The following is a 16,580-nucleotide window of genomic DNA, read 5'->3' as shown; positions in this document are numbered from 1 at the left end:
CCATCCGGTTCCCATTGAAGTCCGTTATATGGAGAAAAATCCTGGAATGTTTTCATCAAAAACCTAAATTTCTTTTCGACCGAGGAAAGAAAGACATGGACATCTTGGATGACATGGGGGTGAGTAAATTATCAGCAAAAGTTTTTTCAAAAGTGAACTAATCCTTTAAGCTTCCGACAACTCATTCAGTCTTTGTTTTAAAACATTTTCCCTGAAATTTTCAGTCATAATAGGTTTTATGAGCATGATATCATAAACAGTTTTCACTCAGTCAGTGAGCTGAAGTGATATCAGCTTCATTACCTATGTTTCCATCCAAAGTTGCGAATTTACCCTATGTGCAAAATTGGAATACTAATAAATAGGGGCATATGCTGTAATCAGTGGTATTATAACAGATCTGATGAAGAATTTTCTGGCTTAGCTCCTGTCTGACTCATTTCGATTCCATCCGTTGTTCCATTTGCAAAGACAAGCATAAGAACGACGACTAATGGTAAGATAACCACGCTCCCACAGCCATATCTCTCATCAATGCACTCATCTGTGGCTTTGCAGTAGCAGATCTCCTATGATCAGCAGATCAAACCAGCACATGGATGAGAGATCAGACCCGGAGAGGAACCACGACACGTGGGTTTGTGCTGAGCAGGGAGATGTGTATGAGTGGAAGAGTTCTTTCAAAGTGCAAGATCAAAGACCATCAGCAGGAGAGCATTTCGAGGAGAAGTTTCTTTCATGTGAGGTCAATGTTCCCCTTATTCACCTCATGTTGTTTTTTAGACCAGTTTAGGAATAAACCCAGCCATTATTTCCTGGCATTTACATAGCATTCCACAGTGGGAGAGCTAGGCAAGGATATTGGATCAAAAACGGCTTAGAATCCTTTATCAGATCAGCAGGCTTGTTATGTATTGCTTCACACATACAGGCTGTTGTGGGATTGAATGCAAAGGTTAAACAGGTGGGTTGTTTGTTGGATGTCAGGTGCACACCTGTTTCGCTGTCTGATTGTTGCTTGTCAGATTCTACAATTTGTCCCGGTAAGATATTGAAAGTCTAGCCAGAATGTGACATAAACAGACTTTTATGTCAGTGTGTGTGATATATCTTAGGGCTTTGGTTATGACTGCCAGCATTGACTATAGGTGATAATTCACAGCACTGACGTTGGCAGTGATTTGTTTGGCGGTAAATGAAAAGTATTTACAGCAAGCTCAAGGTCATTTTGATTGTGTGATCATGACATGGTAAATAATTAGATTGTTATTGCACATTAATATTTTATAAGGAAACCTGAACATGCACGGTTAAGATGTAATGCATGATAGGAAACATACATATTCTATTATTGCCAATATTAACATGTTGATACAATTAACTCATTTTATAAACGTTGTCGATTACAATTACTGCATGGCAAAATTGAGGTCAAAATCAGAGAGTTTGTGGGCATGCATACAGATGATATACTGTATTTTGTATGCTTGTTTCTTCAACAAACATACAAATATAGATTCTAATTTTCAAAGGGACAGAATAATAAAACCTCAAATTATCTTGCCTTTTCTCATCTTCCCTTCATGCAAATTAGGATATCTGTATTATCATCGCCATCACATGAGTGCGCCGCAGTCTATCCTCCTGAGCAGGTACCTTTGCAATTTGGTGGATCAAAGAATCTTTCCATTTTTTTTTTCTGCTGGAAAAAGAGTGAAGGGCAGTCTCAAGCACCTGAGACGCAGGAGAGATGCAGACAGGCTGGGCGGATTGTTTCTGACATCTAATATAACCCTGCCAGAGCCCAGAACACATTTAATGTGATGACCGCTTCTGCAAGAAGAAATGGGGTGAGGGGGAAAGAGAGAAAGTGGTGATAAACCTAATCTTGACAAAGCATTTCTGTTCCCACGCTGATAATAAACCCGAATGTGAATTAGCCTTCTGTGCTCTTGCCTGAAACGTAGTAGAGAGTAAAAATCAGAACTAGCCTAGTGTTTAACACAAAGGAAAGGAATGAAAGGAGAGTAAAAGGTAATGAAAAGGAAGAACGAAGAGCAAAGTAAATGGAAAATGAAAGGTAATGGAAAACACAGAAAAAAAGAAAAACCTTTTTTCTCAAAAAGAAAAGTGCTAGCTTCTGACAACTCTTTTAGTCTTTGTTTTAAAAGCATTCATCGTTTGCAAGAACGTGGAGAGGCTCTGAAAGCGGAGTAGTGAGTAGATGAGTTTACTTGTTCGACATGATGACATCTAATGTCCCCAACAATCTCTCTAGTCCCATTTAGCCACTTACTGTATGAGCAATCACCCTTTACAAGACAAGTAAAAGCTTCTTTAATTATCACAAGAGAGTATTACTGATGTTTTTTATATTGTATAGAATAAAATGTGAAAATAGCTTGAGCTTGTGTTCATTATTTCAAGCATTTCACCAAAAATCCATTTAAAAAAACCCCACTGACCTCAAGATTATGGGACTGGATGTGCTAAAATCCTAACCCAGGTTTGGCCTACAAAAATATGTCATGCCTACAGTACATGACCTACAAGTACAACATTTTAGGGAAAGGAAAATGACAGAACAGGAAGTGGGAAAGGAAGGAAGGAAGCAAGGAAGGTAGCAAGCAAGGAAGGAAGGAAGGAAGGAAGGAAATTTAAAGAAAAGAAAAAGGACAGAACAGGAAGGGCAAGGTAACGGGCTGGAAGATGAAATTGAACAAAATGAAAATAGGAAAAAGGAGGGGATATGAAAAGGAAAACAACAGGACAAGAAAAGGTAAATAGGGATATATAAGAATGTGAAAATAGCTTGAGCTTGTGTTCACTTCCAACCTTATTTCAAGTATTTCACCAAAAATCCATTAAAATCCCCCACTGACCTCAGGATAATGGAACCGGAAGTGCTTAAATGCTAACCAAGGTTTGGCCTACAAAAATATGTTCTGCCTACAGTACATGACCTACAAGTACAACATTTTAGGGAAAGGAAAAGGACAGAACAGGAAGTGGGAAAGGAAGGAAGCAAGCAAGCAAGGAAGGAAGGAAGGAAATTTAAAGAAAAGAAAAAAGGACAGAACAGGAAGGGAAAGGTAACGGGCTGGAAGATGAAATGAAACAAAATGAAAATAGGAAAAAGGAGGGGATATGAAAAGGAAAAGAACAGGACGAGAAAAGGTAAATAAGAAGTAATGGAAAAGAAAGAAGAAACACGACATGACAGCAAAGGAAAAGGAAATTTAACCAAAAAAAGATTGCAAGGTAAATATAAAGGACAGGAAAAGGCTAAAACAAGGAGGGGAGGAACAGGATTAAAATAATTAAGGATAGTAATAAAGGGATAGGATAAATTAATGAAAAGGAAAAAAAGGGAGGGATATAAAGAAATGGGACCAAAAAATGGAAAAGGACGGAAGGATAAAAAAATAATAGTGAATATATATAAAACAGTAGAAGGTAATATAAATGACAAGACGGGGGGCTGGGGGGAGGGGGGGCGCCATTGACAATAAGAGGACACCAGCTGTCATTCAAACAGACGGCTGAAACATTTGAGCATTACCTCTGTGGGACTCACAAAGTGCATGTAAGCAAGCTTTATGAAATCTCAGGATGATATGAGTTTATCTACTCTGGCAGTACCAAACGATATTCCTGCTTTAAGCCACATGCCCAAAAGAGTACGACTTCTCTGTGCCTCGTCGCCACCTCAAGAAGACACAAACCTACACTCCCCGTTCCCCACACGACCAACCAAAAAAGTTCCCCTTCTTTGTGAGCTCAGCGTAAATCAATGTACTGCAAACTCAAACAGGCCTTATCATGCTCTGACAGATGTGCTGTAATCAATGTGGAACAAGAAGTGACATTTTTGTTTTCACCTTCATTTGCTTCTCTACCCGTTCGCTGTCTTAGCGCAGCACCACTGGCCTGCAGTGTGTGAGACGATGCTTATTCACAGGCGCTGTCGTCATCGGGTTGTGACAATCCGTTAAACCAAACAGGCTGATCCCCTGATTCTGCTTGCTGAATATATACATGTGTGTGTGTAGACTCTGATTAAAATGGATGAGTTTCCAGAGTTTCTGAAGGTTTGGTCCCTGTGAATGTCTGAGAGAAAAAATGGAAGGCGGTAATGTTTGGCATGAAAAAGGTCTAGTTAGAAAGCACAATTTCACTCCAAGGGGAGTTATTGTAACACAGTCTCATCCCAAAAAGTCATATAACTGACGTCTTGGGACGTCTTTTGACCATACGTCAATATCCGCCTTTTTAGGGCCCCCTTAAACGTCGGTAGATGGCGATCCCGGGCCGTCATACAACTGACGCTTTACCTTTAACGTCAGTTAGGTGACGGGTTAGGTTTAGGGTTAGGTTTAGGTCTGGGGTAGAGTTAGGATCCCATAACCTTATCTACCGACGTTTAAGGGGGCCCTAAAAAGGCGAATATTGACGTATGGTCAAAAGACGTCCCAAAACGTCAGTTATATGACGTCTTGGGATGAGACCGGGTTGGTTATTGTCTATATCAGTTAACATGAGTTCTGAACTCCACCTCGATTTTAGTCTTGAGTTTTCTGCAGGGAACGAACATGTCACAATTTTCCTCAATGAAATAATTCCCGCCCAAGGTATAAACAAAAAATATGATAAAAAGGTGGAGGCCTGTGTTAGTAAGTGTGTTGAAACTTGCAGTGTAACTGCGTGCCATTCACGAAACGCGCTTGTGGTTGACCAATCACAACGCACTGGTCCAGCGACCAATCAGAGCACACTTCAGAAAGAGTGGCTTTGTAGAGACAGGAACTAAACTAAGTGTTACTGACAGAAGTTTAAAATAAAATTGAGCCATGCAGTACACTGTAAAAAAAAGTGTAATCAACTTGGATGTTCAAGTAAAATTCAACTTAAATTACATTAACTTGAAAATGAGTTGAATATTATATAACAAAGTTAAAAATGTTCTTAACTTAGTTTGGTGAGTTAAAGCAATGCACAAACATGTTGTGATAATGTACTGTATTGATCATATACATTTTTACAATGTGCATATAAATACAGTGTATGCTAAAACCCATTCTTATCTTATCCCAAGTTATTACGGTAAGTCTACAATGATGACTTAGGTGTTTGTGTACTCATGCACACTATGTGTGTGCGAATAAATACATGGACAATATCTCCGTAAGGAAGTCCACATCAGTGTGTTTGCTTTTGCCCTGATGCCTAGTGACTCATTGTATCTCTAGAAGAGAAGGTCACGGCACTCACACTGACACCGACTGACTGACCACAGGTCACAGTTACTCATATTCTGAATATCCAGCACTGGCTCAGCCTCTCCAGCTTAGAAATCACTAATTGTGAAGGTAGAATGAGTCAGTGCGGTGTGGCAAAGGCTGTCCCAATTCCTCGAATGCGGTATACTAATGCATCTTTCGTTTCCCGGGGCGTTAAAGGTGTGGCGTTTGAAGTCTGCAGCCTCTGAATTGGGACACAGCTATATATGTGGGAATTGAATAAGAATTAATTGTTTCTGAACCCGTATTTTCACATTATTTTAGCATCTGATTCTACTGCCTGAATTATGCAAATAATGACACTGTGTTAACTAGTACAGGCGAATAGCTTGTGGTGAATAAGACATCTATTATAAGTTTATTTTACATTGGAAATAATCATCAATGACTGGATGCACCAATTTAAAAATTCTGACTGATACCAAGAAGCTAAGAATTATCATGTAGTGGTCAATAACTAATAAATAGTCAATATTAAAATTCTACACCATAAAAATAAATACAAATTAAGTTGTTTAAATGTCACAAGTGAAATTAAGCATCAAATACAGTTTTAAAGGCGATATTAATTTTGAGATTTTTGATAAAGATCACATTTAACAGTGTTTCCACGCAGTGTTCTACCAAAACAAACTATTGTTTTTGGTAATTGAAATTAAGTGAAATAAAATATAGATATAAGGAATAAACTTTAAAAACTTGAAAATGCAGCCTTGAAAGCAAACTGGAAAAATAGTACATTTAAGCAGAAGTACATAATTACTAAAACTGAAATAAAAATGAATTAATGATATTTGAAGGGGGAAAAAAATATGACAACAGCACATCATAAAATTAGCAAAGCGTAAAGTAAAATTTAAATCCAAACTATAAAACTAAAAGCTCATTCAAAATACTATAATATTTGTATAAAACATATATAAAACACTGTTAAAGATGTCAGCATTGTGCTAATTTTCTCTTATATCAGTGTTATTTTTATAACCAAATATAAAAATAGGGAAAAACAAATCAGCGCTATAACATTAGCCATTAACCGACACAAAAAGATTGTGAATCCCTATAATTTCCTGCTTAAAGTCCCCGTGAATTCAAAATTGAACCTATTTACTTTGTTAGCGCATATTACTAGTCTTGTGGTGAACAATTAATCCGTGCAAGTAAAAATATATTTAAAAAATGTTTTACCTTGGTAATCTTTAATCAAAATCTGAAAAGTTACTTCCGGTCTGGAACGGTTTCTTTTTCTGATGACGTAGGTTTCACAACTTGGGTGGGGAAAGGCTTAACCACTCCCCTCAAACCGTTAGTTTGCTATGGGCGAGAGATGGAGAGGGGGAGCGCTAGAGTAAAACGTACAGTAAATACGTCACAGCACTGGAGAAGAATCGTTTGCAACTTCCGGTTCACGGGGACTTTAAATACTTCATCAGATTCGTTAAACCGGATTGTGAGTAAAATGTGTGTTTTGTGCTGAAACACACAGTTTGCAGGTGTGTGTGTGTGCACTAGCACCTGCACCTGCACATACAACCAGCTTCCTTTATATTTCAGACCCAAAGTCTCCTCAGGGACATAGTCTAAAATCAGCATGGTCAAGCTAAAGCTCCCTATAGGCTGCTACTGTGTAGCTGTCTTAAAGCATCCCACAGCCTGAAGACATCAGCTCTGAAATTCTGAAGGCCTCCGTCTAAGAGACACACGGATAAAGACTTCCCGTCGAGACGATAAGTAGCCGCCGGTCTAGCCGTGTCCCCGCTGCAGTAGAGCGAGAGATGGGGAGGTTTTGGAACATTAGCCTAATTGCTTGTTGCTTGAATTGTCCTAGTCATTCAAAGCCATTTCAATGCGGTCTACCATCAGAATACGGGTTCTGTGCTGCATAACATAGCCTGTTAGTCTAACAGTTTCTTAATGAATCTCACTTCACACTAAGGTAAAAGTCAATTCATAGAGAGACGATAGATAAAATATCTCGCATGTATTGATTAATCATGAACAGGAGAGCTGTTATTAATATGCGAATCAGTCAATGTAGTTTAAAATAGATTGTTCTCGGGTGGATATTGACCGTCTTGGTAGGCTATCGTTTCCTGTGACGGTGTGGAGTGGGTAGCCTGTGTAGGTACAGAATGCATGCATAATTGAATTTATGTGCAACCAGAGTCAGGTGAAAGGGAGCAGGTGTTGGGATTAGACATTCCTGCTCTGATGTCATCAGCTTAGTTGGCAGACAGGAAGTGTTGTCACCACCTGCCCACAGCCAATGACCCAGCACAATTTTCTGTGCGTGTGAATGTGTTTACACAGAATTCATCTAAATGGCTCATCATTAAATCATGCATGAATTAAAAAAAGATCATTTCACCTAACGCCTACACGGGGGGACATAGCATTGCTCAGAGGCTGCTTTCATAAGTAAATGTTCTCATGTTTGTTTCATTTAAAGTTTCTCAATAATCATTTATCACCTAAAACTTATATTTAAAAGTTTTTTCCAGTGATTTTTTTTTCCTTGAATGTAACACTGTGCCTTATTTAGTATACGTGGTTCTATGAATATGCAAATAAGCCCCGCCTCCACTCACTGACGTGATTGGTTACAGGGTAGTTTGTGACGTCAGCGATTTTAAAACGCGTTTTTGAGGCTGTCTTTGGTTCACTGCAGTTTTAAAGAGGAAATACTCAGCAATGGTGTTGACGATGATGAATTTACACATGGTTTTGTCTTAAAGCATATTAAACCACAACATAGACATATAAACAACTTGATTTTCACCACAGGGGGGGACATAATTCCTTGGGGGGACATAAAAATAAAAACAATTGAGATAATAATAGCCAAGATAATTTGGCTTTGGAAGAATTTGATGAGAATGTCAGTATTGAAATCTCTGACTTTTGATTGCAAATCTGTGAACATGAACACAATGAAATATAAAATGTAAACCAGTGACATTTCCAGTTCACATACCCCTCTAAATGATATTTACAACCTTTGAAAAGTTTGGGGTAGTTGATTAGGATTTCTATGATATTTTTTTTTATAGAAATCACTTTTTAAGGACTACAACAAACGACTGATAGGGACTACACGACATTCCTCCCAGGATCACGATGACATGACGATTGCCTAAAATTTACATAAACCCCACCTCGCAACAAAGGGCTCTATATTTCTCTGCTAAGAACAAACTGTTGGAGCAGCAGCTCATTTGCATTTAAAGAGCCACACACAAAACATTTTTGATCTCTCTCATAAAAGGACAATTTTAACATGCTACAAAAATGACCTGTGGGGTATTTGAGCCTGTTCTCATCCCAAGGTGTCATATACTGACGCTTTTGCCAATGCATAGACATCCAACACACATGGCACCCTTTAGCGTCAATATGAAACGCAGATATATTGGCAAGAAGGCGCCTCCTAGTGGTCTAACCCTAACCCTACCCCAGTCCTAAACCTACCCATACTCTGTGAGTGTTATATTGACACTAAAGGGTGCCATGTGCCTTGGATGTATGCTTTGGCAAAAGTGTCAGTATATGACGTTTTGGGATGAAAATGCGTTGGGTATTTTTAGCTCAACCCTCACATTCACACTCTTCGGACATCAGAGACTTATTTTACATCTTGTAAAAAGGGGCATTATACCACCCCTTTAAATGATTTCCTCTTATGCTCACCAAAGATACATTTGTTTGAGTAAAAAAACTGAAAAACAGCAATATTGTCAAATATTATTACTATTTAAAATAACTGTTCCAATTCTGTTTCAATATATTTTAAAACAGCCCATTCTCACTCCCAAGGCGTCACCTAACTGACGCCTTGGGAAGGATTTGGACATGCTTCAATATCTGACGCTTTAGGCGCCCTTTAGCGTCAGTTAGATGACGCCCTAGGATCGCGTGTACCCTACCCCCACCCCACACCTAAACCTAACCGCGTCCTCTAACTGACGCTTTCCTTTAGCGTCAGTTAGATGACGCCGTAGGATCGCGTCATGTAAGTGACGCTAAAGGGCGCCTAAAACGTCAAATATTGAAGCATGGTCAAATGTGACGCCTTGGGGTGAGAATGCGTTGTTTAAAATGTAATTTATTCCTGTGATGCAAAGCTGACATTTTCGCATCATTACTCCAGTCTTCACTGTCACATGATATTTCAGAAATTATTCAAAGAGCAGTGCATTGTGGGATAAATGATCAGTGCATTAAGCAGTGTTATTCATTTTTCATTCGAAGAAAACGATTGTGCTGCTTAATATTTGTGTGTTTTTTTTATAATTCTTTGACGAGTATTAATGTAATTTCATGCATATAGTGGCATGGTTTCATCCTTATAGTTTCATCCTTGCTGAAATAATATGTATATATATATATATATATATATATATATATATTAGATTGTCTGGGTCATTTTACATTATACCTATGTCTTGTTTCTGTTTTGTGACATTGTAAATATAAAATGAACATTGTGACTGATTTTTTTTTAAACTCACCATTTCAGATCTAAATATTGCGATTAATTTTAAATATAAAGGTCTCGACCAGCTTCTTTTTTCTTTTTATACTAAAAACTCTTTCTCTCTTTCTCTCTCTCACAGTACAAGCAAGTGGAGCAGTACATGTCCTTCCATAAGCTGCCAGCTGACATGCGGCAGAAAATCCACGATTACTACGAACATCGCTACCAAGGCAAGATCTTCGACGAGGACAGCATCCTTAACGAGCTCAACGACCCACTCAAAGAGGTGAGACGGCAAGAGGTCACAGTAGTGCTGATCCAGGGTCAGAGCTAATGCAGCTGCGGGTACATCTGAACCCAAGCGTCTCACAAAATAAGTGCTGATCTAGGATTATCTCCCTGTCTGGACGCATAATCCTTTTCATTTGGATATGAAAAGAAACATCTTAACTTAGTTCTTGGATACCACAGGTCTTTCAAATTATTTCAATGCCACACACAGTTCTTTAAGCCCTAGTAACCGCCTCTGGCAGATTTACTCATCTGTATCAGAAGTCATGCCAGGTTATTAGTAGTTTATATTATATTGACTGATGTCGTAGGTCATTCAGATATCCTATGCATACCGAAAATGGGAATTTCTAAAAATGACCCAGAATGCAACACCCATGTCATCATGATTTAGCAGGCAGAATGAGTGTCTTTTATGACACAGCAAAGTGAGAGATAACACTGACGGCTTCATCCCCAAAACACCTCAACTCTCTGGCAGCACCCCCCTCCCTCCCGCCTCGATCTCTCTCTTTCTTTCTTTCCCTCAGTTGGTCAGGGCTGCTATTTTTACATGCACCGCCTTGTGACAAACCAGCTTTAAATAGATAAAGTCTCCAGCTTGTCTCCCTAGTGGAGGTAAAGGGTTGGACGTGGCCATCAAACTCATTATTCCTCCTGTGTGAATGCGGTCAGAACCTTTTCCTGTCGCTTTTACGACTACGCCACGATTTAAGGCACAGTGCAGATTTATCCTTCTCACACAGCAAACAAACACTTCCTTCAGCCCGGCAGCATGGAGACAAGAACGACTGAACATTATGTGCATTAGCTTTCCGTACTATAAGATCACTGCAATGCAGTGGGAAGAGAGACTATAGAGGCTGGTGATAGTCACAGAGGAGTGCTGCTGAGCAAAAACTTGAAAAAAACTGAATAAAAGCTTTGAAATATGCATTTTAAAAAGTTATTTTTGCTCTTACATATTGCCCACCTCTACTAAATAATATATATGCACAATATGTTTCTATGATTTTGCTGACAATATATCAAGCAACTTTTAGTTTAACATAATTTCAGATATAAATGATATGCATATTAAATATTGTCAGAAGGCCAAAACATTCAAATGAATAAATAAATAAATAAAGTAATTTAACCAAAACACACAAAAAAGGTCATAATGCATTCAACTTTTAAAAACCATCTTAGATATCGATAAAAAAAATGAATCCTTTTTTTTTTGTTTAGATTTCAACTTTCTGGGTCGTTTTACCAATAAAATAAAATAAAATAAAATTATGTCGTTCTGTTTCATCCCATAAGATATTGTGAATATAAAATTAAGCAACACTGTGATTAAAAAATAATAATAAAAAACTTTACACCCTTTCAGATATAAATTTTGAGATACATTTTAAATATTGTCAGAAAGCAGCAACAGAAATAAAAAAGCTATAATAATCAGTCCCTCCAGGATTTCACGATTTTTTTTGTGATTTTTGCTATCAAATTGACTGATTTTGTGGTGGTAATTTCCAAAAATTTGTGAAAAAATTTGCGATTTATATTTAACATTTACCATACTAGTATTCAGTCCTTCCAGAAAAACGTGGAGTTTTTTTGTGATTGTTGTGGGCAAAAATTGATTGATTATGAGGCCCGTTTTCTTTAAAAATGCGATGGAATATGCGGGATATTTATGCAATTTTATGCGATGAAATTGCAGGAATTTGCAAAAATTGAGGGAACTTGCAAAAATTGCGGTTTGATGAAAAAGAGAAAAAAAGTGGTTCCCCCAACATCCTGTTAATGTAAGAGTCATTTCTTATTACTTCCTTTGATAAACAAGCATACTACATCATAGAAAGCGCTGGGAATATTTAATTTCTCATCTTGAAGTTGTTTTATTTCAGACTATAACGAGTGTAAATAAGGTGTGACCCCTTTAAGAGCTGCGCGCTCCTGTTGAACTGTCTGCAGTGTTATATGTGCGCCTCGAACACCCCATGTGTGCGGGTAATTTCTGATTGATAATACTTCTTTTATCTTATGTTGTTTATTAAGTAACGATGTGACGGTAGAACGTGTGACAGACAGTTATACGAGTTCGATTTGTGAGATGTCAATCGCCTCCGTGAGTCTGTCCGGCGTCGCGTAATTGCGTCACTTCATAACGTTCCCATGGAAACAGGGGGAAATGGCTGCTCTTGTGTGAAGCAAACGCAACATTTTTCAACTTTCTGCTAAGATACATGTGACTTTTTTGCAACGAAAATGCGAGGATTATGACATTATGCAAACCCCGCATATTTTGCATGGAAATCGGCAATTTATGCGGCGAAACTGCGGCGTATTTGAAAAAATGCGGCCCCCGCATAAATATGCGGACTTTGGCTGATTTTGCATTGAATTCAGCGATCGCATAATCGCGTTTTTCTGGAGGGACTGAATAATAATAATAATACAATAATATGACTAAAGCAAAAAAAAACTTTTTTGTTTATATTACAACTTTTACAAAAAAAAAAAAAAAGTCATAAATGCATTGCCCACCCCTACTAAATAATATATTAAATATGAACAATATGTTTCTATGATTTTGCTGACAATAATATCAAGCAACTTTTAGTTTAACATAATTTCCGATATAAATAATAATCATATATATATATATATATATATATATATATATATATAAACAAGACAGTTGACGAAATATATATATATATATATATTTGTCAACTGTCTTGTTTCGGTTTTGTCCCACAGGAAATTGCGCATTTAAAATCTAAGCAACACTATGATTAGAAAAAAACTGTACGCCCTTTTCATTTATAAATGAGACACATTTCAACAATATATTAAAAAAGCAAAAACATAAAATACTACATAAATAAATAAAGTTTTGGTTAAATTGCACATTTTAATGATGTTTTACAAAAAAAGAAAATGTCAAAGATACTGTCTTATGCTTTTTTTCACCTTTTGATGTTTGTTATTTGTGTTTTCTTTAGGAAATTGTGAACTTCAACTGTCGTAAGTTGGTGGCCACTATGCCCCTGTTTGCAAACGCAGACCCTAACTTTGTGACGGGAATGCTGAGTAAACTAAAGTTTGAGGTCTTCCAGCCCAACGATTACATTATCCGCGAGGGAACCGTGGGTAAAAAGATGTACTTCATACAGCATGGAGTGGCCAGCGTCATTACCAAATTCAACAAAGAGCTGAAACTCACCGACGGATCCTACTTTGGAGGTCAGTTGAAAACCCACAAACAGATGGCACAAACTTGTAAACAACTTACAATCTCACTCAACTCCACACAAGGTGCCGAATAAGCTACACAAGTCAAAGACTTCCATCTGGTGCATGTTTACATAGTAGAAAAATCATTGCAAACAGCCACAGGGTTTAGGACAAAATTGCAGCAATTACTAACCTAAACACTAATGAATACAGTGCAAATGCATGTCGTGCTGATGGACCGAAGTGAAACGGACGAGTCACAAGCTTCTAAACACCTTCTAAATCCGTAGAGTTTTATAATTCAGAGATTATGTCATAAAATGACCTTGATGTCACATGTTCTTCAGTGTTACCTAAGCTGTACGAGTGTGGAAACAAAAATCGAAATGAAATAATCTCCCTTCACGATTCATGAAGGTTGTGCCTGCTCTACCATGGGTACACTGTGATGCCAGCCACCTGCTCCAGTTGAAAACCATCTGCTACGGGTATTTTGGCCCATAGCAGGATTGCTGCTGGCATGTGTGTGTGTGTGTGTGCACACGGGTGCGTACGTGTGTCAAAGCTGCTGGCGGTGTCAGAAAATCTCTTCCTCCTCACTGCGTTCTGATAAGAAACGAACACACATTGACCTTGGTCCTAAATTGAACGGAGATCGGTCAAAAACGTGCAGGACAACCCAATTTACACACTTATTAATAAGTGGCATTAAGTCAAACTGCGTCTAGTGTAGATGTCGACCAGCAGTGGCCAATGCTGATAGAGAAATCTGGAAAAAGCTGATATGCTGATAGATACATAGTAATGCAATTTATTGACTGAATTAAAAATTGCTAAAATAAAATACTGCCTTTTAAATTATTTACTGAAAAATCTCAAAAATATGATATAAGAAATGTATTGTATTTATTATTATTATTTTATTAATAATTATTAGTAATAATAATACACAGAAATGGAAAAATAAAAATGAGTATGTATTATTATTATTAAAATTAAATACAAATTATTATTATTATTATTAATTACAATTAAAAAAAAATTGTATTATTGTTATTATTTAAAAAATAATTATAATAAATAAGTACACTTTTTATAATCATATTTTATTTATTTTTGTATTCAATAATAATAATATAAATAAACATTTGTATCTATTATTCATATTAATATTTATTATTATTATTAATTAATACAAATAAAAACGTTTTGTGATATTATTATTAAAATAAAAGCAAAATAATAATAATAAATTATTTTTTTATAATAACAAACATTTGTATCTATTATTAATAATATTATACAAAACAAATGTAACAAATACAAATCACTATCATTATTATTAATTGCATTATTATTATTTTTTTTCATCACTAAAATAAAAACTGGCCAGGTGAAATCAGAATAGCAGGTATTTGAGCCAATAATTGCCAAATCTTGGTACTGATTTAGTGTTTTAAAAGGCGTGCAGTGGTTTAAAGCATCCGCGTACTGTATGTAAAGTGGAGTTCTGGCAGTGTGCCGCGAGGTGAGGGCCGGGTAAGGTGAGGCGTTCGATCATGATAAATCAGGCAAACTCCCATTTGTTAGCTCACAACTGGGATACATGCCAAACCGACGGACATCCTAAGCTCTGAGGTCAAGTGTCATTTCCATTTGCAGAGGCCCGAGAGGAGGGCAAGTTGATTGGATGCTCTTTGGTGAGGGTGAGAGAGACACCTTCACACATATGCTAGCTTAGGCGCTAACTTGTTCAGGCACTCATCCACGCTTGGCAATCAGCCACAGACGTGCATAGTAAGACAATTACTACCGGAATCCCAAATTTCATTACGTTTCATCATTTTGTAGCTTTAGAAGTCTCTTCATCCATCTCGACTTTTCGGTCGACGATATCGGGCTGTGAAAATGTACATTACAGTGACATTTGAGGCTAATTAACCAATTAGAAATAGAACAGCAAGTGCAAAGTACTTTTGCCACCATCACCTTTATACTGCACCACATGATGCCAGAGAGATGGCACATTTCCATTAAAATACTCCGACGCCTTGTTCCCACTCCCAGCTGGAGAGTGTTGTTAGCACGTTCCGCAGGCTACACACTTTTTCTACAGCATTTGTTCCCGTCCAGGACAAAACAGCTAAAAAAGTCTGTCATTTTGAAGCACAGCAGGTACAGTCCTACATTTACAGCAAATATATTCAAAGAATCAGAAGTCATATGTTATTTACTCCAGCTCTAGCTGACAGAAATTGCATATAAACGAATACTCATACATATCTCAAGGTGAAAGACAGGGCCATTTGCATGAGATCTACTCTAAGCACTAAAGAGTTCCCCCCTCAGGGCAGATTAAGCTGCATTGTGTACAAGATTACACTGTCATTGATGACTCGGTATTGACAAGGTTCATTACAGATCTCTCTGTGAGAGACTGTGTGCACTGTATTCAATGAAAACAGGCTTCTATGATGAGGTATGCAAGTCTGTAATACAAATACGTACATACAAACCTGATATATAGCCTACATATATAGTCCTATATTTTGACTTATATAGCTTAAATCAAATATTTTACAAAATATTTACATAATAATACTAACAACAAGAAGAGTATTATTATGTTTGATTTTGAGTCTTTTTTGGTATAATAACAACAATATTTTATTGTTTGTTTAATAATACAAATAATATTATTCTATTATTAATGCATATATTTATAAATATAAATGCTATAATATTAATACATGTGAATTTTAATTATATTGTTTGGTATTGTGTTTTTGTTTGTTTAATAATATAAATAAAAATAGTTTATTTATTGTAATAATAGTAAATACAAATAATATAAATACTAAAAAATTAATAAATTAGACAATATTATTATTACCATACAAACATAATAATAATAATTGATTTGATTGTTTGTATAATAAAAATAACAATATTTTATGCTTTGTTTATGGATTTACTGTTTGAATAATAATATTTGATTAATACATATATTTATAAATACTATAAAATTAATTTATTTCAATTTGCTATTATTATTATTATTATTATACAAACAAATATATTATTATTATTGTGTTTGTATGTTTGCTTTTGTTTATGTGTTTGTATAATGAAATAAATAGTTTATTTACTGGTTGTATAATAATAATAATAATAGTGATTAATAAATAAATATAAACTATACAAATATACTACAATATATTCTATATTATTATAATTATTCATGTTTGTTGTTATTGTTATTATTATACAAACAAATTGTTTTTATT

The 16,580-nt window shown here is 36.3% G+C and overlaps 1 protein-coding gene and 1 long non-coding RNA gene across 2 annotated transcripts in view; one reads left to right on the top strand and one right to left on the bottom strand.

Moving 5' to 3' along the window:
- LOC120490739 (uncharacterized) overlaps positions 1-16,580 on the bottom strand; it is a 56,969-nt gene that overhangs the window by 24,094 nt on the left and 16,295 nt on the right. The gene's annotated exons all lie outside the window — the stretch shown is intronic.
- hcn1 (hyperpolarization activated cyclic nucleotide-gated potassium channel 1) overlaps positions 1-16,580 on the top strand; it is a 112,238-nt gene that overhangs the window by 80,645 nt on the left and 15,013 nt on the right. The window contains exons 5-6 of the mRNA XM_039688126.2: positions 9,914-10,060; positions 13,062-13,302. Coding sequence (XP_039544060.1) covers positions 9,914-10,060; positions 13,062-13,302 — 388 coding nt within the window. The remainder of the gene's footprint in view (positions 1-9,913; positions 10,061-13,061; positions 13,303-16,580) is intronic.

This window comes from Pimephales promelas, chromosome 19 (assembly GCF_988280905.1).
Source record: "Pimephales promelas chromosome 19, fPimPro1.hap1.1, whole genome shotgun sequence".
NCBI classification, from domain to species: Eukaryota; Metazoa; Chordata; class Actinopteri; order Cypriniformes; family Leuciscidae; genus Pimephales; species Pimephales promelas.
Note: the sequence above shows the minus strand (reverse complement) of the source record. Positions and strands in the feature narration are given on the sequence as shown.